Source organism: Tetrao urogallus (genome assembly GCF_951394365.1).
Source record: "Tetrao urogallus genome assembly, chromosome: 14".
Classification (NCBI taxonomy): domain Eukaryota; kingdom Metazoa; phylum Chordata; class Aves; order Galliformes; family Phasianidae; genus Tetrao; species Tetrao urogallus.
The window spans coordinates 4,118,018-4,132,718 of NC_136827.1; the positions used below are offsets into that span (position 1 = coordinate 4,118,018).

At 39.8% G+C, this 14,701-nt stretch overlaps 1 protein-coding gene across 1 annotated transcript in view; it reads left to right on the forward strand.

The window, feature by feature from the left end:
* SLIT3 (slit guidance ligand 3) overlaps positions 1-14,701 on the forward strand; it is a gene marked incomplete at both ends in the record, with an annotated part of 466,941 nt that overhangs the window by 349,882 nt on the left and 102,358 nt on the right. The window contains 2 exons of the mRNA XM_079542234.1: positions 1,452-1,615; positions 14,188-14,338. Of these exons, the coding sequence (XP_079398360.1) occupies positions 1,452-1,615; positions 14,188-14,338 (315 nt within the window). The remainder of the gene's footprint in view (positions 1-1,451; positions 1,616-14,187; positions 14,339-14,701) is intronic.

The window sequence follows — 14,701 nt, forward strand, 5'->3', positions numbered from 1 at the left end:
AGGGCTGCTCCGAAAGTAATGCCTCCTATTTTATTACATTGGCCAGCAACATCAGAATGTTGGTGTCAGGTGGTGGTAGGGCTGAACCTTCCTGTCAGTATTTCTTACATTCTGTTGCCATGTGACAGATGTCAGAGAAAATGGTGTCTGACGTGGAAGTATGTCTAAAGCAAAGGTGCAGAATTGAATTACTCTGTGCAGAAGAAAATGGCATCCACTTATGTTCATTGATTCTTGCTGCATGTTTATGGAGACCAAACAGCGGATGTAGCTCAGGGAGGAGTGAGTGGTGCATTTCAGCAGTGGCGACAGTAACGATGGATCACTTCCACTGATGCAGATTTTAACAAGTTCAGCATGCATGCTCTTGTTCATCACTGGTCAAAATGCAGAGCTAATGGTAGTGACTCTGTTGAAAAATAGTGTTTTGTAGCTGAGAATTTGCTCTGTCAAATGGTGTTATTATGCTCTTTATAGCCGTTGCTGTTTCCATGGAAATAAATAGGAGGCATTAATTTTGGTGTGACCTACGTGTTTGTACAGATGATAAAAATACACTAGCAACAACAGAACAGAGTTATGTCCTCACAAGAACTTTATACCTCTGTCCAAACCCACATTTAAACATTTCTCTTTTAGCTTTCGCAGTTATCAGAAAGCCTTGTCCTGCTCCCCTGGAAATTAGAGGATGGGTGCAAGTTCATTTAACTGACATCAGAATCAAGCTCTGAGTAAAACCTGACAGATTCCCAGTGTACTGTTCAACTTTGTAAAGCAAAAAAAAGTAATAACAGCAACAGATAAATGCTTTTTTCTCCAAGGAAATTTTGAGGACTTCTATTAACAAAGTATAACTGTCCAATTAAAGTGTGATATACTGTGTATTCCTGTGGGAAATGTGCAAATTTTGGTGAAGGACAGAGCCAAGTCTTACTTTTTATAAATAATCCAGGCAAAACCAGGCAGAAATACATGTAAGGAGAATTCTATTAGGCACAGTGATCATATGCAAGTATCAATTCCACTCTTATTTACTCACCTTTTTGATCCTTAGAAAACTGAGCTTGCCAATGAAATTTATTTTAAAGCAGAGTGCACACTGATCTCTCAGCTCAGGTGCATTTAGATGGGTGCATTTCCCTCTCAGTTGATCACATCAGGCTTTCAGGTGAAAACACCGCACATTGTACACAGTCAGTCCGTGTCCTTTAAAGCGGGCTTTACTATATTAATTTTTGTTTCCTCCATGAACAAACTTACAGCAGACTTAATAAGCTACAAAACGTGATAGCTCGCAGAGTTCTCCCATTCATGTGAAGCTCTGTGGTTTCCTCCAGGCCCAGGTTTTTGGGAGCTTATTCAATTACTCTTCAGGTTTGCATTTGCGAAAAACAGTGATGGAGTACAGTGTCACAGGTCATTTCTGATTAAACATCCCATCCTTCTCTCAGACATTTAGCTCAGAATCCATTTGTGTGCGACTGCCATTTGAAGTGGCTGGCTGATTACCTGCAGGATAATCCGATAGAAACCAGCGGCGCTCGATGCAGCAATCCGCGTCGCCTTGCCAACAAGCGAATCAGCCAGATCAAGAGCAAGAAGTTCCGCTGCTCAGGTAATTCATTTATCCAGGCTGTACTGCACTTTCAATTCAGAAATAAGCAGGTCCAGAGAGCCCGCTAATCGAATCTGCAGGGCAGCATTTGCTATAATGGATATTATGGAGCATCTTTTAAAATTAAATTTGGAAAATTCAGTTAGTTCTTCAGAAAGCCAATTACCTTATGGATTTATAAGAGAAAAAGAAAAAAAGAAAGAAAAAAAAGGGAGCCTATAGCTGCCTTAAAACAAAAGAAAAAAGAGAAAAGATGTGATATTTAATTTATTTAATTTTAGAAGAATTTCTAAGTTATAAAATTGAGGAAATCTCAAAGTTATAAATCTGAGGAAAACAAAGTTTTATAGGAATGTCATATTTTAAAGGGGTAAAAATGTCAATTGACATGTTTTAGAGGGGTAGAACCAGTGTAGAATTTCATTTTGTATTCAGGTGGAACTCTTAATGACCCTAATCACAGCTCAGCTTAAGCTCTCTCTGAAAGGCTGAGAGCAGCATGGGTGAGGGTTTTATTCAACTGGCAGCAGGCTCCTGTGGCCTGGGATGTGGGTGAGCAGGATTTAGGGGATGGTGTTGATTCGTAAACTGTCATAAATTTTTTATATCCACAAGTATCTTGCATGAATTCACATAAAGCTCATCAAAGTTTGTAAGATTTCTGTCTCTATTAAGTTTTATATCGTGTCTTTTATCAGTTTGTGCAGAGATTTTTTTTTTCTTGTGAGCCAGATGAAAAACTGTTTCCACTTGAAAATAACCTCCAAAGTAACATAAACACCTTTTACTCAACCCTGTCTGGTTTTTATTTATGGTCCAGCTATCAGTGAAAGGACATTTATTGCCTTATACAGCACAACTGAGCAGACTGCTTTTTCATGTATTTTTTTTCTACTGGTTGGTTTGTATATATATTATGTTATTGCATTTCTTGTATACTGTAAAGACAAGCAGGTCTCATTGAGGGAATCTATTAGTGTGTACTGAGAAGAAAAATGACTGTTATTGATGGAGTAACTTGCGGTGTTTTCTACAAAAATTACTGTGATTTTTGTCTTTTCCCTATGAAAAAAACAAAACCAAACCAACAGCCATGATTAATCGTGTTCCTGGTGCTAAAAGATTGATGACTCTAGATGGGGATGCAGCATGAAACCAAATGGCAGCAGCCCAAAACAAGCTATTGTGCTTTGGGTATCTCTGCAAGCAATATGCTGAGCTAAGCCTTCTTTTTATGGGGAAAATAAAATAAAGATAACTTCATCTGCAGTCAGATTGTCTTGGGCATGCTTGTTAAAGTCTTCAATCATTTGTGACTCAAGCCACGAAATTTATAACTAGAATTGAAATTGTGACATACTTTCATTGAGGTTTTTGGGTGTCTATTATAGTAACAAGTTAATTAGTCAGTAGTGTTTATCTTTAAACAAACTTGAAATAAAAATGCATAAATATAATTCAGAAAAAAAAGCAGAAACAGATCGGTATAAATCTGTACCCAATTTGCCATGGTTACCTTCTTCTGCCTTTATTAATAGAGAAATTTACGTTATGTATGTGCATGCATGCCTCTAACAATGGTGCAGTCTATTGGATAAGGCAAACACCATCTGATATCATTTATGAAAGGTCATAGCTGAGAAGAGCAACAATGCAGAACACTATACCTGGTGATGTTGAGAATAATATTTTGTGAGAGTTCTTATCTTGGGAGTCCTTTCCTTAAGGCATTAGTCTGTTTTTTCCCTTGCTCTCCAGTTCTATAAGTATATCAAAACCACATGGAAGAGGCATAAACCTGACTTATGAAGGAGGAGGGCAGGGATTGTACAGCTTCAGAACAAAGATTTCAACTGGATGAAAGCTAATTCTATTGAAAAGCTCAATAGAGGAGCTATCCTTGCTTGTAGAGTTTCCAGATGGCGTTGAGATACACTGAACCTGACTCATTGCTCACATGGGGTGGGGAAACATCTCATGATTAAGAAGAATCTTAGTTTGTAAATCAATCCAGAGAACAGACATCCTTGGCACCTCTTCTGCTCATGTTGTCCCTTTGAATCACGGCTGTTTCAGATGTTGCATGCAGCAGGAATTTTCCATGTTTTCATTTTGAGGAATATGTGACCCAGGATGTAACACAGCACGTCTCTGTGCAGAAAAGTCCACGAGGTATGAATCTTCATCATTCAGACAGCCTGTTGAGCAGTGCTTTCTGTTAACCAGGAATGATCCCCCACAATCCCACTGAGATGGCAATGCTTAGTAACTTGTCAGTGACCTCGATGGATGTGGGATTTCCCCATTGGTTTTACATCTTTTGCTCAGTGTTTAGGAAAAGAGTTTTTATATTAAATCTTTTTGTAAATGTTCATCTCTTTGCTTAGAAGTTTCATGTTTCAGGGTCCAATATTTTCATGCAATTTAATATGATTAATTAATGTTAGTAGCCAGAAGTTAGTCTTGCAGGGGAAAAACCATTGAATATGTGAGTTAGTTAAGGAAGCAGTGTGAGGGGTGTTAACCTGGACTAGTCTTTGGCCTAGGAGAGGTTGATGAGGATGCACAGAAATTGCCAGTGTGACCATCATGCCCATGAGTTACATCAGTGTGAAAAGGTAAAGACATACCAAGAAAATAAGGTCAAGAGTATGCATTCAGCAGTGTGGATGGGCTAAACAGAATGGTATTTAATTAATTATGTGTAACTGTGAGGACAAAACTATGCAGCACAGCAAAGAAGAAAAGAAAAATCTAGCAAACTTAGTTCTGCATATTGTTTCTTTCATGTTTTATTCCAACTTCCCACCATCCTTTAGATAGTCTTTAGCAAGAAGAACATGCTTTCTTCTTTAATTTATCAAGGCAGTTCTCCCAGATGCTGTTTCCTTTCTGAACATGACTCATGCTTTTACCGATAACGATGAAGCAACATCTGCAAAGGTTATGAGTAGCCATAGGAAGCAGATTCTGTGCAACAGGTAGGTAATGTACATAATTCCTTTTAAAATGAGAATTGGAAGCATTATAGCATGAAATGAAGTAACAGCAGGAAAAGGGGCATGTTTTTGCCCAAGGCTGTGAGACTGGCAAAGCTGTTGGATATACTATCTGAAATGTTTAAGCCTCAAATTGCAATAGATACTATTTCTTGTGTTTTTCTGCCTTCAATCAAATGTGATGCACCAAAATAGTAATAAACCTCCCTCTTGTTTAACTGTCTCCCCACAGTTTTAGTATTTGAGACTAAAAAATGGGGTTGGTTTTGTTTGTTTGTTTGTTTGTTTTTTGCAAGAGGAGCTGGAGAAATGAATGGTAATAAATTCTGTCTTCCGTTTTGAAGATGGAGATACTGTCATTTTTCAATGGCAGCGGTAAAATTCTTACGATCATTTTTGTTTTGACTGTATCTGCCCACTGTGACTTAAAGATCCAATGGGATTTTCATGTTTTGGGTCACTGAAGGCTTCCATTTTTAGTAAGAACAGGAGAAAAGAACAACAACATCTTCTGACCAGTAGAAATGGGCTAAGTTTTCTGCACAGCAGTTTTGTTTCCTAAAGCAGCGCTGGGCTTCAGGTGGAAGGGAAATGAATCTATGAGCAGATTGTGTTGTCTCTGTGGTAGCTTATTGTCACTTCAAGAGCTGGCAGGATTCTTGATTGCTATGTGACACTGTATGAAATAGATTTTGCAGAGGGCTGCTCAACTATTCAGTTGTGTATCTTTTGTTCCCTTCAACATATTTGTATTTTTCAGTGTATTGTGGATTTAAAAAGTGATGGAAGTTTTACTTGCTGTCCAAGCATAGACCGTTTTTTATAAAGATCAGATCATACACATGCCTATGAGCATCACATCACCAAAGTTTTTTTAGCAATAGAAATCTTAGAAACAAGGTTCCTATTACAAGTACTAAGAATTAAACTGTCTTCTTGCTCCCTCTTGAATTAGGGCATAGCTTGTATTTATCTGATTTTAAATGTTCTAGATAGTTCTAGACAGTGCTGTGCAAGTCAAAAGCACCTGGAGTAATAGGAGGAGGCCAACAAACCATCTGCCAGCACAGTTCTCTCCTTTTTGGATGCTGCCTCTTTTTAACCTGAGCCCAATCAAAGTCAGCCTCTGCTGTCCTTACAAATCTAGAGCTTTCACATTTAGGGCCGGTGTTGTATCTCTTGTGGTATCCATTGTTACTGGACAGCAGTACAGCAGAGGATGTATTGCTCTTTGTTCACTCATGATTTTCAAAGGTATTTGGTAAACTCTCTTGCTAGGAATTGCAGCTTTCCCTCTAGTTCCTTATGTGTCTTTTCCAGTCTCTGTATTTATTTAGGTTATTATTTAGGTGGTGGAGTCACCGAGCCTGGGGGTGTTCAAGGAAAGACTGGATGTTTTGTTGGGGGACATGGTTTAGTGGGAGCTATTGGGAATAGGTGAACGGTTGGACTGGATGATCTCTTAGGTCTTTTCCAACCTTGGTGATTCTATGATTCTATGATTCTATTGATACCTCCTGGTTTACCTGTCTACACTGGAGCAGAATTCCTACGCTTGTCATCACCTGAAATGTCATCCTCTTTTTTTCTGCATTGTTTCTGCCTTAGAAGAGTAGAACTGCAGTGGACAGAGTTTTCCCAGCCAGGAGAAAACAGGCTGCACATCAGGGCTTTCTGCCCAGAGTCATGTTTCCTGCCCCTTGTTCCCTCTAGGTTCTTCAGTTCTCTGCTGTTACGATATGTCAACATTTAAGCTCTTGGAGCTCTCAAAACAAAATGGTGCAGTGTATTGTTGCTCCTCAACTAGTGTTAAGAAGTCAAGAAAGGCAAGTGAATTTCATCCAGCTCTTACATAAATAATTTATCTGATTGAAACACTCCCTTGTCCCATAATTTACAAATCATTCTAATGACAGCTTTGCAAATTCCTTCCGTTTTTAGTAAGCAAATAGTCATTTACTGACTATGTAGGCGTATCGCTGTCCTTAGCATTTTCTGTTTGATGAAAAGCACTGATATGCACCTGCTCATCTGCTTTGCTGCAGTGCTGCAGTGGCGCATGCTCAGGGAATCACAATTTGGCCTGTCCCCAGCGCGCTGCTCTCCAGCAGCTCCTGCCTGAGTGGGCACTGAACTCTGATGGCTCGGGGGTTTGTCCGTGCTGCAGCTGAAGTGGTGGGCGCTGGCAATCCTGCACAAGATGCACAGGACTACTGAGGCCAAGCTCCGACACTTTTCCTCACTTGGGCTTTGGCTTGAGCACAAGTGGGAGGAATATGAATCACTTCTGATCTGGACAACTGGAAAATTAACAGCACTCAGATTTTACTTTTTTACTTTTTTTTTTTAATTCAGTTGAAGTATGCTGTGTGATTTGGTTTTCTGGTTGCTTTTTTTTTGGGGGGGGGGGGGAGCAGGGAAGAGAGTCCTGCAGTTAATTTGTTTTCTAAAAAGGCAAAAAGACTCTGCAAAATCATCTTCAGAGTCTGAATATGGCAAAGCTGAGGATATGTTGTGCATAAGGATAATTGTGTCTAATTGGAATGCTGTTTAACAGCGACAAATCACCTGCAGATTAAATCTTGTTTTTAATTCATACTTATGAGCATGAAGTCTTCACTGTTCTCTGTGACTGAGTATATTTGAGCTTTGTTTTGCATGACATTTTTATGAAGCAAAAGTCATTGGGAACCCAATGTGCCTGCTATGTACAGAGCTAGGAGAAGGAATGGCAAGGCACAGATGCATCCTCATCTCTTGGGCATGCAATAATGCAACTGTTCTAAATTCTCCATGTGTGGAATGCAGAGCAATAGGGATTCCTCATTTGAGATCTGAATTGTCTTCTGCTGATGCCTTCCCTAGCTATGACAGAAGCTGAGTGGTTACAGCTTGTGCCCTTCTTCCCCTTACAAGTGGTGCCTTCTGGTGGGTTTGGTTAGCAGGAGATGGGGCCAAAATCACATTGCTGTTGGCGTGTATTGAGATTAAGTTGAGAGACACTCATCAGAGATGCTAAATTTAGCACTTTTTTGTGCACGTAACTTGAATATGAATACCTGAACATGAAGTCACTTGAATATGATGAAGAAAATAATTAGGGAGACATTGGCATGAAGAGACCCAGACTGCTGCAACCATTGCTAGAATGTTTGAGCTTTCAAATGGACAATAAATTTGCCTCTGCCTGTTTGGAGACTACAGCAGTGTCCTGAAGAAGTATAACACTGTGGGACAGTTAGACATTGGGAATTTCTTTTTGAAATATTATTTACTGTACCTAAGACAAAGTAGCATGCTTCCCTGATTGCTACTCCATTTGCCAAAAAAAAAGAAAGAATGAAAAAGAAGAAAAGCTCTGTTCCTGCATATTTTTTGCAGGAGTCTTCAACGTGCTGAGAGGCCAAAATATACTTGTGGAGAATTTCAGTTCTCATGTCTTTTGGGGACATAAATTAGGATTTTGGCAGACCGCTCCTGGTGTGCTGGTACCTCTAGCTCATTGCTATTGCTGATGAGCTTGCTGATGAATTTACTTGAAGAATGCCAGAATTGCTGCATTATTAAACAGGTGTAGGAATAAGGATATGAAACTCTGAGCCTTTCTTGGCTAGAGACATACAGAATTACTAGCAGAAATGCCAGTCATATGACTAATTGCTAAATATATGGGGTCTGGCTTCCAGTGTTATGGATGCTTTGAACAAATCATAGAAGCAAGTTAATAATAATGTCCATTGTGCCCTTCTGCATGGGTAACAGAAGAAAATTAATAATCCAACTTTTGCGTCATTTAGGGCTGTGTCTAATTTGGCAGCTTGTGGGAAGGTTTATCTTTAGGTTTCCCCCAAAAGCTGCTAGTTTGACTTTCAATGCTGTTAAGGAAACAAACCCACACATAAGGTGGCTGAGTTAACACTGTACATAGTTTCTGGAGTTTGCAAGTGTTTGTGTGTTGCTTTTCTCTGCAGTAATGCTGGTTCACAGCAAAATGTACAAACTGAAGCAGAGCCCCTTGCTCTATTATCTGTCATCTCTGCCCAAGTACTCCCATTGTTCTTTCTGTAGGCAGTGAATAATCTGCTTGATGCTGACTTTGTGCTTTGGGCAGCACAAAGCCCTTACTCAGGAAAGTGACGTTTTATGTTTTTAAGGCACAAGTGTTGACCTTCATTGAAGACCATCAAAATGTTCTGAGCAGTTGCAGAGGACAGGCACTTGCTCTCATTCATGAAGCCTGCAAGAACATTTGAGATGTGACTTTCAAAAGTATTCATCACTGGCACAGCTCTGCAGACATTAAGTCAATGGGAGTTTTATTTCAGAGGGAGCAGTCAAGCCAAAATGGAATGCCCTACTTTATGTGTTAAAGCTGCAGGAATGAGTTACAACAAAGCTGTTCGAAATAATCAGGGATGTAGAAAACACAACTTTTATGCCAAGAAGCAGAACAAAATACTCCTGTTTGCCTTAATATTTCTTCAGTGGCTTACCTTGTCTGCCATGTTACAAAGTACAGACAAAAAAAGCAAGGCAAAGCAGTGGTGATTACAGGTCATCAGCATGAAGGGCCGCTGGGAGCTGAGAGTGGCTCACAGGGAGGTTAGAGAGGGTTGGCTGCCAGAGGTTCACAATCAGCTCAGAGTCTCCTCTTTTAGATACAAACTGTGGTACTTCTAAGGTTGGATTTATATAAATGGGGAGAACTGAAATGGAATTTGCACTGGGAGATGCACCATGAGCGTGTAAGTAGCTAATAAAGAGCAGCACAGCTCAGTCCTTCACATTTGGTGGGAGATGCACATCGTTCCTGGAGAGAGCTATTAGCAGTGCTTTGGTAGCAGTTTCTGTCATACTAGTTCTGTCTCTGAATTTGCCCGGGCTCTGTTCTTGTACACTAACCCCAATTGTGCTCCAGGGTGTTCTGCAGTTGTAGCATAAAGGATGACCTCTTGTATCCAGCACCTTTTTGCATGGGCGGAGTGGAGAGCAGCTCTCAGTGAACCTTCAGCTTGTGCTTCTCCATGCTGCTTCCTCTCAACGCTCTTCTCTCTTTGGCGCTGCCTAACTCTGACTCTGGCTGTCCATGGGGTTTTCCTTTGTGCTTGATCTAACCATGTGGTAGAACAATACAAATTGAACATGGTTCTGTCAAGCACCATGGAAGGCTGCATACTCCCTGCCGCATGGCATGCTGGGATACTTCTGCTGTTTTCAGAGCCATCAAAAGGTGAGAGATTCCCCTTTTCTCACAGGAAAAGTCAAAAAGGTGATGTGTGTTGCTTAACCAGACTCCAGGCACCTGGGGACTGCTGGGGGAACCCTGGTGACGTTGGGTCTGACTTTCCAAAGGGCTTGCATGCTGAATAACCATTTCCAAGTAATTAATCTGTTTAGTTGCTCTTAGAAGGAGAAAGTGAGGCATCCTGTTGGTGAATAAGATTCAAGGGTGGCTCCAGCCATACTTACAGAGATGAAAACTCTTTTTTGTCTACTTACCTTATGAATAATGTAAACTGCATCTCTCTATGTGAGCTGTCCTGTGAGTCCTTCTGCTTGAGGGACTTTTTGGATGCCGTGTTGTGTAATGAGATGTCTGATGCTTAATGTAACCTTGGACCTGATTTGAGCAGTCTTACTGTGCTGGCATTTCATTATGAAGAAGTATGCTGCAGAAGAACTTTAACCTACAGAAGACTCTGCAAAGCATTGTATCTTATCATGAAATGACACGGGTCATGTGGCCTGTATGGAAGCAGTTATCCAATGATCACATAGCGCAGAGCTGAATCAACATACTCTAATGAGCCCTTTTGGATCAGCCAGCGTAGGTAAGACCTTTAATGTACTTCTTCCTAACTTTCCTCCCAGAGGTTATTACACAAATTTCATAAAGTACTTTGAGGGCCTTGTGCAGAAGTTTTCTTGTATGGAAATGCTGTGTAATCTCACAGAGCGGCTGCATACCTGTTGTGGAGCATCAGAACGAGGACATATGTGATTTTTAGATTTTCTGTGTATTTACAGATAAGAATTAATGCTTTGGATGGGAAATGATATAAAACAATGTACATCCTGTGTTTTTTTTCCTCTGAAAATGTATGAAAGTTGTGATCAAGTGGTTAAGTAAAGAAGTAGATGTCAGGATTCCTGGGGTTTTCGCCAAGTGTTAGATCCGTGATGTCCGTGATCTTATTTTTGCCAAATTTCAGACAGTTGGATCTATGTTTTATAGAAGGAAAATATCAGGTCAGTCATCATGCCTTGAATAAAAATAGCTTGATTTTTTTCCAGAGCGCATCATTCAGCACTCCTTTTGAGTCTTTTTGGAATTGCTCATTTTTAAAAACTGAAATCGGGTTTTCTAAGCAATTGCTTACAAGAGCAGAAAAAGCTCTTTATCTGTGCTGCTTAATTTCTCTGTGTGAGTAGTAGAGAGGCCCCTGAAATATGTGAGTGCTTGGAAATGCAGTGTTTCTTTATCATGGTACTGCTGTTCTGTAAAATGGCATTTGGTGTTGCTCACTGATGCTGCATGAATTACAATGCACTGATACCTGGTAGCAATGTCACGTAGATTGTGAAATGAAAATGTTATCAGTGTAACTAGCAATTCAGATAAATAGCATTACCCTCAATAAAATACATGCCTTGCTCTTGCGTTGGCTCCTCATAATACTGATATTAAAATTACTTCTTCCTTTTGGAAATTACTGAAAACTCCTGGTCATGTTTTACATTCAGCCAGGCTTCACAGAGTTCTCATCTACACTGCATGTGTGCTTTCACATGTAATAAAATGACCAAATGGCAGCTCTGGAATAGTAAAATAAAGTCAAGTGTGTGCTCTGTGCACATCCTGCATCTCTTTTCCATGGCTTTCCACGGGTGATTTTAGGAAAAGCTCTGCATGCATGGGTTGTTGATCGTGCTTCCTGATTCCTGTCATATCCACTCAGAGCCCTGTAGCAATGCAGCAATAAAGATAGCAATGGGTGTATGTACCTAACTAGTTCTGCAAGCAGATGGCTCCATTTCGTATTAGTATCCCAGATGGGAATATCTTAATAGAGCAGCCACCTGTCAAAGTGACCTCAAGGCTCAGGTCAAACAGTAAATTTTGTTTAGCTGTTGGCAGATGATTCCTGCTTTCTCACGGCCTAATGGGTGACTAAGTACTTGCTGAGCGTATTTGTGCCATTGAGAACTTCTGACTGTGCCTACCTGGGTAATTCGTATTCAAACCTTTATTTTATAAAATATTTTTATAAAGTTAAATAAAATACAACAAGGAAGGAAGGAAGGTATGAAGGTCCCTTCCTCTCCTACTGAGCTGAGAGGGCTTTCGCCTGCTGTGTGGAGGCAGTGCACTGATGGCCGCATGACAACAGCTTCCCATGGCTGCTGCAGGCTGGAAAGTTATACATCATCAGGAGTGTCAGTATGATAAGCCAAAATGAGGTAAATATCCTTTATTGACTCTGCCAAAAAGCTTCTATGAAAAAAAAAAAAAAAGAAAACCTCTGATGTTATATACACTCTTTTCTCCTTCACAAAACGTCCCACTTACTTTCTCCTCCTTCTCTGTTTTCCTTAGGAATATTCATCCTGTATCTGTAAGACAAAAATGTATACTTAATAAAATCTTACCCTGTGTAACCTCATGATGGTTGTGATTATTCATTCAAAGAATGCTTATATAATGCAAGTTAGAATTGCTTCTTCAGGGGTTAATTTGAGGAATTCCAAGACACTTTCTGATCACTGAAAAATTCTGTTTTTTTTTTTTTCCAATGTGTACCATAACTGTAGCAGTTTTAATAAACTGATCCTTGTAGCTGTTCATAGTTGGCATTGTTTTGAGGAATCATAAGCAACCATAAGTACTGCTTTATAAGCCTAAGAAAATACAGCTGTTTATGGAATCAAGAAATTGTACATTTGTCACTTGACATTTTATCCAGACTGCCAAGCCTGCAATTTTTAGGATGGGAAATCCGATGTGCTTCTTTTTTTTTCCCCTTCCCCCTCCCTACCCCCCAAAAAAAGCATTTTAAATTATGGCTGTAAGAAGAAATGTTAAGTATGTTAGAAATACTTCAAAATGCCCAGTGCTCCTCATATTTTAAGTGCTGTGCCATCAGGCTATAAAACAGTAGTCAAGTCTCACTACAGATGTATAATTTACAAGAACCATGATAACCTGCAGGTGATTACCACCACAAAGGTGGTAGTGTACAAAGCTGCATGTTTAATGTTTGTCATAATCTAGCTTTTACAAAACCAAACCCAAGTGTGTCAGTGGAATCAAAATGTTAGATTGCTTGCGGAACTGCTTGCTTTCAGTGCATCACCCGATGCAGGTAATGTGTAACAGAAGTTAAAATAGTAGAAATTGTAGGTGATTCCTTTTTCCTTCTGAAAAAAATAAATAGTGTCCATTGATGAAATGAGCGCTGGTGTAATGATCAGTTTGGAAGAGGGAAGCAGGTAAAGAATGTTGTCAAGTCTCTAAAACAAAATTTCAGTTGAAGTTTCCACTGCTGTTTTATGGTTCTTTGCAAAATCTGAACATGCTCAAATCATTCCTGAGAAAGCGTTGAAATTGGCTTTTAGGACTCTGCAAAAGTTAAAACTATTTCTTGGTAGTTATGATTGCTGGATATTACACAGAATTCCTGAGACAATTCTGGAGTTTCCGTTGTGAAATATGAAGTGAGTGGGCAGGTATTGCATGGCGGGGTCTGTCTTGGCAACGCTTTGATTGCACACACATTTATTAATGCTGCTGGTTCCATGAAACACAGAGATCAAGTTTCAAACCTGCTGTTATTAAAAGAGAAAAACCAAATCAGAAAAGGACAGATTAGTTCACTGAGCCTAATTGGAAAAGCATTTCATTAGAATGGGTCAAAAAACCTAGTCAGAGAGGTCTGGCAATCATGGTATAACGGCACATGAGGGAATGCTTCTCACTAAGTATGGTCTACCCGTTTCTTAATTAAAATGAAAATGATTTAAAGTGCTATTACTCTCTTCTACTGTTTGTTTAATGCAGTTAATAAAGGTGTCTAATTGTCGGAAATTGTTGACAAGGTACTCTTACACAGGGTTGGTCTCTAAGATAGCTTTAAGAGCTGAGGTTTGAAAATTTGAGTTTTTTTTAATGACTTCATTAGAAAATTTTTGTCATTTGCATGCATCAAAATAACTCCCGCCTTCATGTGATTCCTCTTCCTATCTGCTGGAATAAGTGCAAAATCTGAAAAAATAACTTTGCTGGAGCTTCCTTGAAGCAGACCTCTCGGCAATCTACAGATGTAAAAAAAATGCCTTAACAGGTATGCTGGTTAGGTAGACAAGGAATTAATTTGTCAAGGGAAGAATGAAAAAACAGAGGCTACTCTGGGAGAGTCATTTGAAAAATTGTTGAAAAAACTTTTTGCAAGTATTAAAATTGAGTGCAGAAGCTTGTAGCTGACAAGAGGCAGTGTTGAAAACCAGTTCCATAAGTCTCTGATTGCTGCAGTTATCAGGAGCTGTTTGCTGGAATGTATTTTCCCTTTATTGCAGGGTCAGAGGATTACAGAAGTAAATTCACTGGGAAGTGTTTCATGGATCTTGTCTGTCCTGAGAAGTGTCGCTGTGAGGGAACAGTTGTGGACTGCTCCAACCAAAAGCTCACCCGGTTACCCAGCCACCTTCCCGAATATACCACTGATCTGTAAGTGCGGCCTCTCCAAGATGTGCTCAGTCAGGCATGTTGGTTTTCCTAGATTTTAAAGGCTGTATAAGGGCTCAGCAAATCAAGGCACCTTGCCATGTGAAACTGGGTAGGTTAATTTTGTTCTGGAGGAGCACCACATCTTTCTTACTTCCTTAGCTCTCACGCTAAATACAGACGTGAGGAAGGAGCCATGGCCCTGTGCATCAGCTCCTTCTCCATGTCTTCTTGACATACTGCTTTGTCACGTGGCTCACACGAGCCATTTTCATGGTTCCTCTTCCTTTGACGCCTTTGTGTCAAATGTAATTGTCTTTTTCAAACATAATTGTCTTTTTTTGACCTTACGAAGCAGTATGTGAA